Here is a 15,980-nt window from a genome sequence, read left to right on the forward strand (position 1 = left end):
TTTGTGATATCATGTTGTAGACTTGCTGAATTATGTAGCTTTGTGATGTCATGTTGTAGACTTGCTGACTCATGTAGCTTTGTGATGTCATGTTGTAGACTTGCTGAATCATGTGGCTTTGTGATGTTAGGTTGTAGAATTGAGGCAACATGTAGCCTTGTGATGTCATGTTGTAGACTTGCTGAATTATGTAGCTTTGTGATGTCATGTTTTAGACTTGCTGAATTATGTAGCTTTGTGATGTCATGTTGTAGACTTGCTGAATCATGTAGCTTTGTGATATCATATTGTAGACTTGCTGAATCATGTAGCTTTGTGATATCATGTTGTAGAATCACGGCAACATGTATCCTTGTGATGTCCTGTTGTAGACTTGCTGAATCATGTAGCTTTGTGATGTCATGTTGTAGACTTGCTGAATCATAAGGCTTTGTGATGTAATGTTGTAGACTTGCTGACTCATGTAGCTTTGTGATGTCATGTTGTAGACTTGCTTAATCATGTAGCTTTGTGATGTCATGTTGTAGACTTGCTGAATCATGTAGCTTTGTGATGTCATGTTGTAGACTTGCTGAATCATGTAGCTTTGTGATGTTAGGTTGTAGAATTGGGGCAACATGTAGCCTTGTGATGTCATGTTGTAGACTTGCTGAATTATGTAGCTTTGTGATGTCATGTTTTAGACTTGCTGAATTATGTAGCTTTGTGATGTCATGTTGTAGACTTGCTGAATCATGTAGCTTTGTTATATCATGTTGTAGAATCAAGGCAACATGTATCCTTGTGATGTCCTGTTGTAGACTTGCTGAATCATGTAGCTTTGTGATATCATGTTGTAGAATCACGGCAACATATATCCTTGTGATGTCATGTTGTAGACTTGCTGAATCATGTAGCTTTGTGATGTCATGTTGTAGACTTGCTGAATCATGTGGCTTTGTGATGTCATGTTGTAGACTTGCTGAATTATGTAGCTTTGTGATATCATGTTGTAGACTTGCTGAATCATGTAGCTTTGTGATATCATGTTGTAGAATCACGGCAACATGTATCCTTGTGATGTCCTGTTGTAGACTTGCTGAATCATGTAGCTTTGTGATGTCATGTTGTAGACTTGCTGAATCATGTAGCTTTGTGATGTCATGTTGTTGAATTGCGGCAACATGTATCCTTGTGATGTCATGTTGTAGACTTGCTGAATCATGTAGCTTTGTGATGTCATGTTGTAGACTTGCGGCAACATGTATCCTTGTGATGTCATGTTGTAGACTTGCGCTATCATGTAGCTTTGTGATGTCATGTTGTACACTTGCTGAATCATGTAGCTTTGTGTTATCATGTTGTAGAATCACGGCAACATGTATCCTTGTGATGTCGTGTTGTAGACTTGCTGAATCATGTAGCTTTGTGATGTCATGTTGTAGACTTGCTGAATCATGTGGCTTTGTGATATCATGTTGTTGAATTGCGGCAAAATGTATCCTTGTGATGTCATGTTGTAGACTTGCTGAATCATGTAGCCTTGTGATGTCATGTTGTAGAATTGCGGCAACATGTATCCTTGTGATGTCATGTTGTAGACTTGCTGAATCGTGTAGCTTTGTGATATCATGTTGTAGAATTGCGGCAACATGTAGCCTTGTGATGTTATGTTTTAGACTTGCTGAATCATGTGGCTTTGTGATGTCATGTTGCAGACTTGCTGAATCATGTGGCTTTGTGATGTCATGTTGTAGACTTGCTGAATCATGTGGCTTTGTGATGTCATGTTGTAGACTTGCTGAATCATGTGGCTTTGTGATGTCATGTTGTAGATTTGCTAAATCATGTAGCTTTGTGATGTCATGTTGTAGACTTGCTGAATCATGTGGCTTTGTGATGTCATGTTGTAGACTTGCTGAATCATGTGGCTTTGTGATGTCATGTTGTAGACTTGCTGAATCATGTGGCTTTGTGATATCATGTTGTTGAATTGCGGCAAAATGTATCCTTGTGATGTCATGTTGTAGACTTGCTGAATCATGTAGCCTTGTGATGTCATGTTGTAGAATTGCGGCAACATGTATCCTTGTGATGTCATGTTGTAGACTTGCTGAATCGTGTAGCTTTGTGATATCATGTTGTAGAATTGCGGCAACATGTAGCCTTGTGATGTTATGTTTTAGACTTGCTGAATCATGTGGCTTTGTGATGTCATGTTGCAGACTTGCTGAATCATGTGGCTTTGTGATGTCATGTTGTAGACTTGCTGAATCATGTGGCTTTGTGATGTCATGTTGTAGACTTGCTGAATCATGTGGCTTTGTGATGTCATGTTGTAGATTTGCTAAATCATGTAGCTTTGTGATGTCATGTTGTAGACTTGCTGAATCATGTGGCTTTGTGATGTCATGTTGTAGACTTGCTGAATCATGTGGCTTTGTGATGTCATGTTGTAGACTTGCTGAATCATGTGGCTTTGTGATGTCATGTTGTAGACTTGCTGAATCATGTATCCTTGTGATGTCCTGTTGTAGACATGCTGAATCATGTGGCTTTGTGATGTCATGTTGTAGAATTGCGGCAACATGTATCCTTGTGATGTCATGTTGTAGACTTGCTGAATCATGTGGCTTTGTGATGTCGTGTTGTAGACTTGCTGAATGATGAAACTTTGTGATGTCATGTTGTAGACTTGCTGAATCATGTGGCTTTGTGATGTCATGTTGTAGACTTGCTGAATCATGTGGCTTTGTGATGTCTTGTTGTAGACTTGCTGAATCATGTAGCTTTGTGATATCATGTTGTAGAATCACGGCAACATGTATCCTTGTGATGTCATGTTGTAGACTTGCTGAATCATGTAGCTTTGTGATGTCATGTTGTAGACTTGCTGAATCATGTGGCTTTGTGATGTCTTGTTGTAGACTTGCTGAATCATGTAGCTTTGTGATATCATGTTGTTGAATTGCGGCAACGTGTATCCTTGTGATGTCATGTTGTAGACTTGCTGAATCATGTAGCCTTGTGATGTCGTGTTGTAGAATTACGGCAACATGTATCCTTGTGATGTCAGATTGTAGACTTGCTGAATCATGTAGCTTTGTGATATCATGTTGTAGAATTGCGGCAACATGTATCCTTGTGATGTGATGTTGTAGACTTGCTGAATCATGTGGCTTTGTGATGTCATGTTGCAGACTTGCTGAATCATGTGGCTTTGTGATGTCATGTTGTAGACTTGCTGAATCATGTGGCTTTGTGATGTCATGTTGTAGACTTCCTGAATCATGTGGCTTTGTTATGTCATGTTGTAGACTTGCTGAATCATGTAGCTTTGTGATGTCATGTTGTAGACTTGCTGAATCATGTGGCTTTGTGATGTCATGTTGTAGACTTGCTGAATCATGTGGCTTTGTGATGTCATGTTGTAGACTTGCTGAATCATGTGGCTTTGTGATGTCATGTTGTAGACTTGCTGAATCATGTGGCTTTGTCATGTCATGTTGTAGACTTGCTGAATCATGTGGCTTTGTGATGTCATGTTGTAGACTTGCGCTATCATGTAGCTTTGTGATGTCATGTTGTAGAATTGCGGCAACATGTATCCTTGTGATGTCATGTTGTAGACTTGCTGAATCATGTGGCTTTGTGATGTCGTGTTGTAGACTTGCTGAATCATGAAGCTTTGTGATGTCATGTTGTAGACTTGCTGAATCATGTAGCTTTGTGATGTCATGTTGTAGAATTGCGGCAACATGTATCCTTGTGATGTAATGTTCTAGACTTGCTGAATCATGTGGCTTTGTGATGTCATGTTGTAGACTTGCTGAATCATGTGGCTTTGTGATGTCATGTTGTAGACTTGCCGAATCATGTAGCTTTGTGATGTCATGTTGTAGACTTGCTGAATCATGTATCCTTGTGATGTCCTGTTGTAGACTTGCTGAATCATGTGGCTTTGTGATGTCATGTTGTAGAATTGCGGCAACATGTATCCTTGTGATGTCATGTTGTAGACTTGCTGAATCATTTGGCTTTGTGATGTCGTGTTGTAGACTTGCTGAATCATGAAACTTTGTGATGTCATGTTGTAGACTTGCTGAATCATGTGGCTTTTTGATGTCATGTTTTAGAATTGCTGAATCATGAAACTTTGTGATGTCATGTTGTAGACTTGCTGAATCATGTGGCTTTGTGATGTCATGTTGTAGACTTGCTGAATCATGTAGCTTTGTGATGTCATGTTGTAGACTTGCTGAATCATGTGGCTTTGTGATGTCATGTTGTAGACTTGCTGAATCATGTAGCTTTGTGATATCATGTTGTAGACTTGCTGAATCATGTGGCTTTGTGATGTCATGTTGTAGACTTGCTGAATCATGTAGCTTTGTGATGTTAGGTTGTAGAATTGAGGCAACATGAAGCCTTGTGATGTCATGTTGTAGACTTCCTGAATTATGTAGCTTTGTGATGCTAGGTTGTAGACTTGCTGAATCATGTAGCTTTGTGATGTCATGTTGTAGACTTGCTTAATCATGTAGCTTTGTGATGTCATGTTGTAGACTTGCTGAATCATGTAGCTTTGTGATGTTAGGTTGTAGAATTGAGGCAACATGTACCTTGTGATGTCATGTTGTAGACTTGCTGAATTATGTAGCTTTGTGATGTCATGTTTTAGACTTGCTGAATTATGTAGCTTTGTGATGTCATGTTGTAGACTTGCTGACTCATGTAGCTTTGTGATATCATATTTTAGACTTGCTGAATCATGTAGCTTTGTGATATCATGTTGTAGAATCACGGCAACATGTATCCTTGTGATGTCATGTTGTAGACTTGCTGAATCATGTAGCTTTGTGATGTCATGTTGTAGACTTGCTGAATCATGTGGCTTTGTGATGTCATGTTGTAGACTTGCTGAATTATGTAGCTTTGTGATGTCATGTTGTAGACTTGCTGAATCATGTAGCTTTGTGATATCATGTTGTAGAATCACGGCAACATGTATCCTTGTGATGTCATGTTGTAGACTTGCTGAATTATGTAGCTTTGTGATGTCATGTTGTAGACTTGCTGAATCATGTGGCTTTTTGATGTCATGTTTTAGAATTGCTGAATCATGAAACTTTGTGATGTCATGTTGTAGACTTGCTGAATCATGTGGCTTTGTGATGTCATGTTGTAGACTTGCTGAATCATGTGGCTTTGTGATGTCATGTTGTAGACTTGCTGAATCATGTGGCTTTGTGATGTCATGTTGTAGACTTGCTGAATCATGTAGCTTTGTGATATCATGTTGTAGACTTGCTGAATCATGTGGCTTTTTGATGTCATGTTGTAGACTTGCTGAATCATGTAGCTTTGTGATGTTAGGTTGTAGAATTGAGGCAACATGAAGCCTTGTGATGTCATGTTGTAGACTTCCTGAATTATGTAGCTTTGTGATGCTAGGTTGTAGACTTGCTGAATCATGTAGCTTTGTGATGTCATGTTGTAGACTTGCTTAATCATGTAGCTTTGTGATGTCATGTTGTAGACTTGCTGAATCATGTAGCTTTGTGATGTTAGGTTGTAGAATTGAGGCAACATGTACCTTGTGATGTCATGTTGTAGACTTGCTGAATTATGTAGCTTTGTGATGTCATGTTTTAGACTTGCTGAATTATGTAGCTTTGTGATGTCATGTTGTAGACTTGCTGACTCATGTAGCTTTGTGATATCATATTTTAGACTTGCTGAATCATGTAGCTTTGTGATATCATGTTGTAGAATCACGGCAACATGTATCCTTGTGATGTCATGTTGTAGACTTGCTGAATCATGTAGCTTTGTGATGTCATGTTGTAGACTTGCTGAATCATGTGGCTTTGTGATGTCATGTTGTAGACTTGCTGAATTATGTAGCTTTGTGATGTCATGTTGTAGACTTGCTGAATCATGTAGCTTTGTGATATCATGTTGTAGAATCACGGCAACATGTATCCTTGTGATGTCATGTTGTAGACTTGCTGAATTATGTAGCTTTGTGATGTCATGTTGTAGACTTGCTGAATCATGTGGCTTTGTGATGTCATGTTGTAGAATCACGGCAACATGTATCCTTGTGATGTCATGTTGTAGACTTGCTGAATCATGTGGCTTTGTGATGTCATGTTGTAGACTTGCTGAATCATGTGGCTTTGTGATGTCATGTTGTAGACTTGCTGAATCATGTAGCCTTGTGATGTCATGTTGTAGAATTACGGCAACATGTATCCTTGTGATGTCAGATTGTAGACTTGCTGAATCATGTAGCTTTGTGATATCATGTTGTAGAATTGCGGCAACATGTATCCTTGTGATGTGATGTTGTAGACTTGCTGAATCATGTGGCTTTGTGATGTCATGTTGCAGACTTGCTGAATCATGTGGCTTTGTGATGTCATGTTGTAGACTTGCTGAATCATGTGGCTTTGTGATGTCATGTTGTAGACTTCCTGAATCATGTGGCTTTGTTATGTCATGTTGTAGACTTGCTGAATCATGTAGCTTTGTGATGTCATGTTGTAGACTTGCTGAATCATGTGGCTTTGTGATGTCATGTTGTAGACTTGCTGAATCATGTGGCTTTGTGATGTCATGTTGTAGACTTGCTGAATCATGTGGCTTTGTGATGTCATGTTGTAGACTTGCTGAATCATTTGGCTTTGTCATGTCATGTTGTAGACTTGCTGAATCATGTGGCTTTGTGATGTCATGTTGTAGACTTGCGCTATCATGTAGCTTTGTGATGTCATGTTGTAGAATTGCGGCAACATGTATCCTTGTGATGTCATGTTGTAGACTTGCTGAATCATGTGGCTTTGTGATGTCGTGTTGTAGACTTGCTGAATCATGAAGCTTTGTGATGTCATGTTGTAGACTTGCTGAATCATGTAGCTTTGTGATGTCATGTTGTAGAATTGCGTTAACATGTATCCTTGTGATGTAATGTTCTAGACTTGCTGAATCATGTGGCTTTGTGATGTCATGTTGTAGACTTGCTGAATCATGTGGCTTTGTGATGTCATGTTGTAGACTTGCCGAATCATGTAGCTTTGTGATGTCATGTTGTAGACTTGCTGAATCATGTATCCTTGTGATGTCCTGTTGTAGACTTGCTGAATCATGTGGCTTTGTGATGTCATGTTGTAGAATTGCGGCAACATGTATCCTTGTGATGTCATGTTGTAGACTTGCTGAATCATGTGGCTTTGTGATGTCGTGTTGTAGACTTGCTGAATCATGAAACTTTGTGATGTCATGTTGTAGACTTGCTGAATCATGTGGCTTTTTGATGTCATGTTTTAGAATTGCTGAATCATGAAACTTTGTGATGTCATGTTGTAGACTTGCTGAATCATGTGGCTTTGTGATGTCATGTTGTAGACTTGCTGAATCATGTGGCTTTGTGATGTCATGTTGTAGACTTGCTGAATCATGTGGCTTTGTGATGTCATGTTGTAGACTTGCTGAATCATGTAGCTTTGTGATATCATGTTGTAGACTTGCTGAATCATGTGGCTTTGTGATGTCATGTTGTAGACTTGCTGAATCATGTAGCTTTGTGATGTTAGGTTGTAGAATTGAGGCAACATGAAGCCTTGTGATGTCATGTTGTAGACTTCCTGAATTATGTAGCTTTGTGATGTTAGGTTGTAGACTTGCTGAATCATGAAGCTTTGTGATGTCATGTTGTAGACTTGCTTAATCATGTAGCTTTGTGATGTCATGTTGTAGACTTGCTGAATCATGTAGCTTTGTGATGTTAGGTTGTAGAATTGAGGCAACATGTACCTTGTGATGTCATGTTGTAGACTTGCTGAATTATGTAGCTTTGTGATGTCATGTTTTAGACTTGCTGAATTATGTAGCTTTGTGATGTCATGTTGTAGACTTGCTGACTCATGTAGCTTTGTGATATCATATTTTAGACTTGCTGAATCATGTAGCTTTGTGATATCATGTTGTAGAATCACGGCAACATGTATCCTTGTGATGTCATGTTGTAGACTTGCTGAATCATGTAGCTTTGTGATGTCATGTTGTAGACTTGCTGAATCATGTGGCTTTGTGATGTCATGTTGTAGACTTGCTGAATTATGTAGCTTTGTGATGTCATGTTGTAGACTTGCTGAATCATGTAGCTTTGTGATATCATGTTGTAGAATCACGGCAACATGTATCCTTGTGATGTCATGTTGTAGACTTGCTGAATTATGTAGCTTTGTGATGTCATGTTGTAGACTTGCTGAATCATGTGGCTTTGTGATGTCATGTTGTAGAATCACGGCAACATGTATCCTTGTGATGTCATGTTGTAGACTTGCTGAATCATGTGGCTTTGTGATGTCATGTTGTAGACTTGCTGAATCATGTGGCTTTGTGATGTCATGTTGTAGACTTGCTGAATTATGTAGCTTTGTGATGTCATGTTGTAGACTTGCTGAATCATGTAGCTTTGTGATATCATGTTGTAGAATCACGGCAACATGTAGCCTTGTGATGTCATGTTGTAGACTTGCTGAATTATGTAGCTTTGTGATGTCATGTTGTAGACTTGCTGAATCATGAAGCTTTGTGATGTCATGTTGTAGACTTGCTGAATCATGTAGCTTTGTGATGTCATGTTGTAGACTTGCGGCAACATGTAGCCTTGTGATGTCATGTTGTAGACTTGCTGAATCATGTATCCTTGTGATGTCATGTTGTAGACTTGCTGAAGCATGTAGCTTTGTGATGTCATGTTGTAGACTTGCGCTATCATGTAGCTTTGTGTTATCATGTTGTAGAATCACGGCAACATGTATCCTTGTGATGTCGTGTTGTAGACTTGCTGAATCATGTATCCTTGTGATGTCATGTTGTAGACTTGCTGAAGCATGTAGCTTTGTGATGTCATGTTGTAGACTTGCGCTATCATGTAGCTTTGTGTTATCATGTTGTAGAATCACGGCAACATGTATCCTTGTGATGTCGTGTTGTAGACTTGCTGAATCATGTGGCTTTGTGATATCATGTTGTTGAATTGCGGCAACGTGTATCCTTGTGATGTCATGTTGTAGACTTGCTGAATCATGTGGCTTTGTGATGTCATGTTGTAGACTTGCTGAATCATGTGGCTTTGTGATGTCATGTTGTAGACTTGCTGAATCATGTAGCCTTGTGATGTCATGTTGTAGAATTACGGCAACATGTATCCTTGTGATGTCAGATTGTAGACTTGCTGAATCATGTAGCTTTGTGATATCATGTTGTAGAATTGCGGCAACATGTATCCTTGTGATGTGATGTTGTAGACTTGCTGAATCATGTGGCTTTGTGATGTCATGTTGCAGACTTGCTGAATCATGTGGCTTTGTGATGTCATGTTGTAGACTTGCTGAATCATGTGGCTTTGTGATGTCATGTTGTAGACTTCCTGAATCATGTGGCTTTGTTATGTCATGTTGTAGACTTGCTGAATCATGTAGCTTTGTGATGTCATGTTGTAGACTTGCTGAATCATGTGGCTTTGTGATGTCATGTTGTAGACTTGCTGAATCATGTGGCTTTGTGATGTCATGTTGTAGACTTGCTGAATCATGTGGCTTTGTGATGTCATGTTGTAGACTTGCTGAATCATTTGGCTTTGTCATGTCATGTTGTAGACTTGCTGAATCATGTGGCTTTGTGATGTCATGTTGTAGACTTGCGCTATCATGTAGCTTTGTGATGTCATGTTGTAGAATTGCGGCAACATGTATCCTTGTGATGTCATGTTGTAGACTTGCTGAATCATGTGGCTTTGTGATGTCGTGTTGTAGACTTGCTGAATCATGAAGCTTTGTGATGTCATGTTGTAGACTTGCTGAATCATGTAGCTTTGTGATGTCATGTTGTAGAATTGCGTTAACATGTATCCTTGTGATGTAATGTTCTAGACTTGCTGAATCATGTGGCTTTGTGATGTCATGTTGTAGACTTGCTGAATCATGTGGCTTTGTGATGTCATGTTGTAGACTTGCCGAATCATGTAGCTTTGTGATGTCATGTTGTAGACTTGCTGAATCATGTATCCTTGTGATGTCCTGTTGTAGACTTGCTGAATCATGTGGCTTTGTGATGTCATGTTGTAGAATTGCGGCAACATGTATCCTTGTGATGTCATGTTGTAGACTTGCTGAATCATGTGGCTTTGTGATGTCGTGTTGTAGACTTGCTGAATCATGAAACTTTGTGATGTCATGTTGTAGACTTGCTGAATCATGTGGCTTTTTGATGTCATGTTTTAGAATTGCTGAATCATGAAACTTTGTGATGTCATGTTGTAGACTTGCTGAATCATGTGGCTTTGTGATGTCATGTTGTAGACTTGCTGAATCATGTGGCTTTGTGATGTCATGTTGTAGACTTGCTGAATCATGTGGCTTTGTGATGTCATGTTGTAGACTTGCTGAATCATGTAGCTTTGTGATATCATGTTGTAGACTTGCTGAATCATGTGGCTTTGTGATGTCATGTTGTAGACTTGCTGAATCATGTAGCTTTGTGATGTTAGGTTGTAGAATTGAGGCAACATGAAGCCTTGTGATGTCATGTTGTAGACTTCCTGAATTATGTAGCTTTGTGATGTTAGGTTGTAGACTTGCTGAATCATGTAGCTTTGTGATGTCATGTTGTAGACTTGCTTAATCATGTAGCTTTGTGATGTCATGTTGTAGACTTGCTGAATCATGTAGCTTTGTGATGTTAGGTTGTAGAATTGAGGCAACATGTACCTTGTGATGTCATGTTGTAGACTTGCTGAATTATGTAGCTTTGTGATGTCATGTTTTAGACTTGCTGAATTATGTAGCTTTGTGATGTCATGTTGTAGACTTGCTGACTCATGTAGCTTTGTGATATCATATTTTAGACTTGCTGAATCATGTAGCTTTGTGATATCATGTTGTAGAATCACGGCAACATGTATCCTTGTGATGTCATGTTGTAGACTTGCTGAATCATGTAGCTTTGTGATGTCATGTTGTAGACTTGCTGAATCATGTGGCTTTGTGATGTCATGTTGTAGACTTGCTGAATTATGTAGCTTTGTGATGTCATGTTGTAGACTTGCTGAATCATGTAGCTTTGTGATATCATGTTGTAGAATCACGGCAACATGTATCCTTGTGATGTCATGTTGTAGACTTGCTGAATTATGTAGCTTTGTGATGTCATGTTGTAGACTTGCTGAATCATGTGGCTTTGTGATGTCATGTTGTAGAATCACGGCAACATGTATCCTTGTGATGTCATGTTGTAGACTTGCTGAATCATGTGGCTTTGTGATGTCATGTTGTAGACTTGCTGAATCATGTGGCTTTGTGATGTCATGTTGTAGACTTGCTGAATTATGTAGCTTTGTGATGTCATGTTGTAGACTTGCTGAATCATGTAGCTTTGTGATATCATGTTGTAGAATCACGGCAACATGTAGCCTTGTGATGTCATGTTGTAGACTTGCTGAATTATGTAGCTTTGTGATGTCATGTTGTAGACTTGCTGAATCATGAAGCTTTGTGATGTCATGTTGTAGACTTGCTGAATCATGTAGCTTTGTGATGTCATGTTGTAGACTTGCGGCAACATGTAGCCTTGTGATGTCATGTTGTAGACTTGCTGAATCATGTATCCTTGTGATGTCATGTTGTAGACTTGCTGAAGCATGTAGCTTTGTGATGTCATGTTGTAGACTTGCGCTATCATGTAGCTTTGTGTTATCATGTTGTAGAATCACGGCAACATGTATCCTTGTGATGTCGTGTTGTAGACTTGCTGAATCATGTATCCTTGTGATGTCATGTTGTAGACTTGCTGAAGCATGTAGCTTTGTGATGTCATGTTGTAGACTTGCGCTATCATGTAGCTTTGTGTTATCATGTTGTAGAATCACGGCAACATGTATCCTTGTGATGTCGTGTTGTAGACTTGCTGAATCATGTGGCTTTGTGATATCATGTTGTTGAATTGCGGCAACGTGTATCCTTGTGATGTCATGTTGTAGACTTGCTGAATCATGTAGCCTTGTGATGTCATGTTGTAGAATTACGGCAACATGTATCCTTGTGATGTCAGATTGTAGACTTGCTGAATCATGTGTCTTTGTGATATCATGTTGTAGAATTGCGGCAACATGTATCCTTGTGATGTGATGTTGTAGACTTGCTGAATCATGTGGCTTTGTGATGTCATGTTGCAGACTTGCTGAATCATGTGGCTTTGTGATGTCATGTTGTAGACTTGCTGAATCATGTGGCTTTGTGATGTCATGTTGTAGACTTCCTGAATCATGTGGCTTTGTTATGTCATGTTGTAGACTTGCTGAATCATGTAGCTTTGTGATGTCATGTTGTAGACTTGTTGAATCATGTGGCTTTGTGATGTCATGTTGTAGACTTGCTGAATCATGTGGCTTTGTGATGTCATGTTGTAGACTTGCTGAATCATGTGGCTTTGTGATGTCATGTTGTAGACTTGCTGAATCATGTAGCTTTGTGATGTCATGTTTTAGAATTGCGGCAACATGTATCCTTGTGATGTAATGTTGTAGACTTTCTGAATCATGTGGCTTTGTGATGTCGTGTTGTAGACTTGCTGAATCATGAAGCTTTGTGATGTCATGTTGTAGACTTGCTGAATCATGTGGCTTTGTGATGTCATGTTGTAGAATTGCGGCAACATGTATCCTTGTGATGTCATGTTGTAGACTTGCTGAATCATGTGGCTTTGTGATGTCGTGTTGTAGACTTGCTGAATCATGTGGCTTTGTGATGTCCTGTTGTAGACTTGCCGAATCGTGTAGCTTTGTGATGTCATGTTGTAGACTTGCGCTATCATGTAGCTTTTGATGTCATGTTGTAGACTTGCTGAATCATGTAGCTTTGTGATGTCATGTTGTAGACTTGCTGAATCATGTGGCTTTGTGATGTCATGTTGTAGACTTGCTGAATCATGTGGCTTTGTGATATCATGTTGTAGACTTTCTGAATCATGTGGCTTTTTGATGTCATGTTGTAGACTTGCGCTATCATGTGGCTTTGTGATGTCATGTTGTAGACTTGCTGAATCATGTGGCTTTGTGATGTCATGTTGTTTCTGGCGTCCCTTTACAAGTATAAGATAATTTGTAAATGTGTTTCATAATAAATAACATTAACGTATTTCCTTTACTCTTTTTAACAGCGTTACTGGGGCTTTTCGTTGTACACCAATCATCCGAGATAATATGTACACTGTATTATCTTATCAGGACAGAGGTGGACCCAACAATAATCAGGCTATCATAGCTCAACCGGGCACCTATATATGATTGTCGCGGGATGCTCACCGTTCGGGCCGACTGTTGCGGATGCGGCGAATGTACACACCTGGGCCGTGCTGGTGTGCGCCGACACTAGCCATAGTCCAAAAAGTAACAATACCTACAATCAACAGGAGAATCAACTAACATCCAACTTTCCTTTCCATAATCTAGTCCAAACTTACCCTATAATAAGCATGTCGTCTGAAACCACTATCAAACTAACAACGATACCAGGTGTTCGCAAAAAGGTGAGCATAGCCTGCCCCACTGCTGCATCCATCACAAACACATGCATGCAAGTTAATTGTTCACCTGAATAAAACGGGAAAACATGGTACAAGTCAAAATAGGGAACTGTATCGGACATCATTTTTGTCATAGAAGTGTCTAATTTGGAAATGTCCCCCACATGTTTACCATATAACATTTGTATAGCGCGTTAGTTGCCTTGAATATTGTTAACATAATTGAGTACATCGGCACCAATGAATGGAATAGTTATTTAATTGAAGTGCTATATTTATGAACGAGCACATTCGAGGTAGCTATTGTGTATTTTATTGGTAAAATAAGGGTAATATGTACAGTTGGTGAAGAAGATATCTTAAGAGAAACTTTCTTATTTCGTGTTGATGTAGACACAGGATTACCAGCATATTGATGCGCTTTTCTAAATTATTAATAGAATTCTAATCAATGTATGCTTGTCATCATTGTACATCCAGATATTTTAAGAAAAGAAATATACACTATTTAAGCATGTTCATGAAGATATTGCACATATTTGTGAAATGTGTTTTAATCATATAACAACGTTTTTATTTGAAGTGATTGATGGATATTGTTGGTAAACATGTACGACTTCACGTGGGTGATCAGATCACAAAATGAATACGTCAGTGCATTTATCAACTTTGACGTCATATGATGAGTTTATGGTATGTAATGTAATGTACCTATGTAATGATGTTATTCATTCGTACATGTACAGGGGGCACGGGTGGCCCAGTCGTCTAAGGCGCCTAAAATTCGCTGTGCAAAGTTGCGTCCATTGGGCACGCAAGAAACCTATGATCGTGGGTTCGAATACCGATTCGTCCCGATTATGTTCTAGTTATTCTAGGTGTGTCAACACCATACCTTTGCTGAGACCTGGATCACTTGGGCTTTCCTCCCACATTTAGCTGACACCGTGAACTATTGTTAAAAGTGGCGTGAGTGTTAAAAACTCACACACTCACCCATATACAAATACCTTAACATTTACTTTTCATGAGGGAAATAAGGATGACATTGTTAGTTTTGCTGTACATACTGTAAAGTGTGTGGTTAAATATGTTTCAGCAACAATGGATTTACAAACTGAAGTCACTGAATCGAACCGGATCGTCGTCGTGGAGAACCAACGATTTAAGTAAATAGGTATTTGTTAAATGGCTGTTTTACTGTAATATCAGATGAACTAATATATTAGAGGACCAGAATATCCAAGTCTCTATTAACCTGGATAAGAGTGAGTGAGTTTGGTTTTATGCTGTTTTAGCAATATTCCAGCAAAATCATGTCGGGGATACCAGAAAAGGCACAATCGTTATAGCCATTAGGCTACCCCACTATCCACAGAGAAGATAGTTAGTACAATGAGGACGTGCAGGGCAAAGGTACTTTATCTGTAAGGACTGTATATGATAAGGTTATATCAAACGCTGTCTGATTTAACTGTTGTCCAGTGGATGAGTCTCCATGTGACACAATTTTCATCTTAGGATTTTAATTAGGATTATTAAAAAGCATTGACCGTGACACAAAAACATATTCTATCTCTAACGAAAGCGTGGACACGAAGAAAACTTTACTTCGCACAACATAAACAAATATATACTAACAGCTATCCAACATCGATAGTAATTGTGTCATTAGTGATTTCTTACAAATAATAATTTCAATCGCCAGCATGTCAAATATAGGTCTTCAGATAATAATGACACAAATACCCATACCCTAATTATTGTCACCCCTCGATATATGTGTGATATAGGATGACTATATTATGAGTATAGGTATATATACCAATTTATACGACATATATACCAGCCAAAACAGGGCAAAGACATATGCTCCTGAATAAACTAAATAACTGTGAAGATTGTGTTATATTTACAAAAAGTTATGATGATATTTTAGTCGCCATTATGTCAAACATAGTGCCAGGTTCAAATTATCAAATTCATACGATATATTCAAATATAACATAGTAAGACATAAATAAGGATGAATGAACTTTTAACATGTATATGTTTGTTTTATATTATAAGTGTGAGAATACAGTGTAAGTGTTTGCTTACCTTCATGTTGATGCTGTAAAAAGTCCGTCGTTATCAATTGAGTGAAGCACTGATAAAAACTTAAGTAGGTGTATTTTAGTGTATCACGTTGGCCTCACTGCCGACGACGTGTACACACAATGACACACTTCATCACATGACATTCTTGAGTTATTGGGTAATTAGGGAAATAAGCACTGTAATTGCTGATTAAATGCAAGCAATGTTCATCTCTGAAAATGTGAGTGAGTGTGTTTGGTTTTACGCCACCTTTAGTAATATCCCAGCAACATCACGGAGGAGGACACCAGAAATGGGCTTCACACATT

General features: G+C 38.8%; 1 protein-coding gene across 1 annotated transcript in view; it reads right to left on the minus strand.

The window, feature by feature from the left end:
- The window catches only part of LOC139480173 (uncharacterized), a 38,979-nt gene extending 23,265 nt beyond the window's left edge, over nucleotides 1–15,714 (minus strand). Inside the window, exons 1-2 of the mRNA XM_071263205.1 lie at nucleotides 15,673–15,714; nucleotides 13,352–13,445 (exon numbers count right to left, since the gene is read on the minus strand). Coding sequence (XP_071119306.1) covers nucleotides 13,352–13,445; nucleotides 15,673–15,678 — 100 coding nt within the window. The 5' untranslated portion in view covers nucleotides 15,679–15,714. The remainder of the gene's footprint in view (nucleotides 1–13,351; nucleotides 13,446–15,672) is intronic.
- Nucleotides 15,715–15,980: the final 266 nt, after the last annotated feature.

This window comes from Haliotis cracherodii, unplaced genomic scaffold (genome assembly GCF_022045235.1).
Source record: "Haliotis cracherodii isolate W230 unplaced genomic scaffold, xgHalCrac1.p SCAF_4, whole genome shotgun sequence".
Classification (NCBI taxonomy): Eukaryota; Metazoa; Mollusca; class Gastropoda; order Lepetellida; family Haliotidae; genus Haliotis; species Haliotis cracherodii.